This window comes from Bos javanicus, chromosome 16 (assembly GCF_032452875.1).
Source record: "Bos javanicus breed banteng chromosome 16, ARS-OSU_banteng_1.0, whole genome shotgun sequence".
Taxonomy (NCBI): domain Eukaryota; kingdom Metazoa; phylum Chordata; class Mammalia; order Artiodactyla; family Bovidae; genus Bos; species Bos javanicus.
In genome coordinates, this window is record NC_083883.1 from 34,909,363 (window position 1) to 34,910,917 (window position 1,555).

A 1,555-nucleotide genomic window follows, 5' to 3' on the forward strand; every position below is an offset into this window, starting at 1 on the left:
ACTAGAGCCATCTGGGAAGCACTATATAGGTGCACAAATATGTGTGTGTGTGTGTGTGTGTGTGCGCGCGCGCGTGCAACAATATCTGCAGCTTGAGGACATTATGCAAAGTGAAATAAGCTAGACAGAGAAAGACAAATGCTTCAAGGTATCACTTGTATGTGGAATCTGAAAAAAATTCTTTTAAATCAACTCATAGAAACAGAGAATAGAAAAGTGGTTGCATTGATCAAGGGCACAAACTTTCAGCTATCAGATAAAACCTGCGAGTCTAATGTAAAACATGGTGATTATAGTTGATAACATTGTAGAGTTGATAACTAAAATTTGCTAAAGAGAGGGACTGCCGGCGTTCCCTCGGAGTGAGTCGGGGCGTGTTCGCTGCTGCTCGCCCGGGCCGGCCGCAGCATGGCGGAGCAGGAGCTCGAGGCGCTGAGGAAGCAGAGGCTGGCTGAGCTGCAGGCGAAGCACGGGGATCCTGGCGATGCAGCACAACAGGAAGCAAAGCACGGGGAAGCAGAAATGAGAAACAGTATCTTAGCCCAAGTTCTGAATCAGTCAGCCCGGGCCCGGTTAAGTAACTTAGCACTTGTAAAGCCTGAGAAAACTAAAGTAGAGAATTACCTTATACAGATGGCACGGTATGGACAACTAAGTGGGAAGGTATCAGAACAAGGTTTAATAGAAATCCTCGAAAAAGTAAGCCAACAAACAGAAAAGAAAACAACAGTTAAATTCAACAGAAGAAAAGTAATGGACTCTGATGAAGATGACGATTATCGAATTTGTCTAGAGACTGGAACTTAACGAAGTTCCAGTATTATCTAGGAGATAATACTTGGCAGAAGTTAAGATCTGGTGGTGTGTTTACTTTGTTTATTGTCTATATACCTTTTAAAAATAAACTTGTTATGCAAAATAGAAAAAAAAATTTTGCTAAAATACTAGAACGTAGATGTTACCACCAAAAAAGACGAATATATGAGATAGACGTGATGACAATTAAGTAGACGGAGGGCGGGAGGAGTCCTCTCACAATGCACATGTATATCATATTATCACAGTGTGTACCTTAAATGTCTTACAACTTTATTTTGTCAGTTATAACTCAATAAGCTGAAAAAATACATTTCATAATGAACCATACATTGTCTCAGGTTCTCACTTGGAGGATCAAAAATAACAACGAGCCGAACTACTACTTTCCCCCTACAGCTCTGTAAATGATTATATCAGTAAGATTATATTTAGCTGCATAAAAATATTAACAGAAGCTTAAATGTATTAAAAGTGCATTTCTCTCACACACAAAATAAATCCTGATGTAGGTCGTTTAGTCTGCCATGGTGGCTCCACAGTCAGGGATGACCAGTCAATAGGCACCATGCTGTTTTATCATCCTCAGCACATCATTTCCAGCCTCAAGGTGACTGCATCATTCAGAATGGCTGCTGGGGCACCAGTCACCATGCCTGCATCTTGGTATGATACAACAGGGTGCTCTTTAAGTAGCTTCCCTGGGACACATTCATCACACTTATTTCATGATCAGAAC

General features: G+C 41.0%; 1 protein-coding gene across 1 annotated transcript; it reads left to right on the forward strand.

Moving 5' to 3' along the window:
- Window positions 1-342: 342 nt before the first annotated feature.
- LOC133227415 (programmed cell death protein 5-like) lies at window positions 343-931 on the forward strand. Its single transcript, XM_061381831.1, has one exon. It carries the CDS (start codon window positions 409-411, stop codon window positions 805-807), a length of 399 nt encoding a protein of 132 aa, XP_061237815.1. The 5' UTR covers window positions 343-408; the 3' UTR covers window positions 808-931.
- The last annotated feature ends 624 nt before the right edge of the window (window positions 932-1,555 follow it).

Coding starts and splice junctions, on each gene's coding strand:
- LOC133227415 (XM_061381831.1), top strand. CDS start 409: ATGGCGGAGCAGGAGCTCGAGGCGCTGAGGAAGCAGAGGCTGGCTGAG.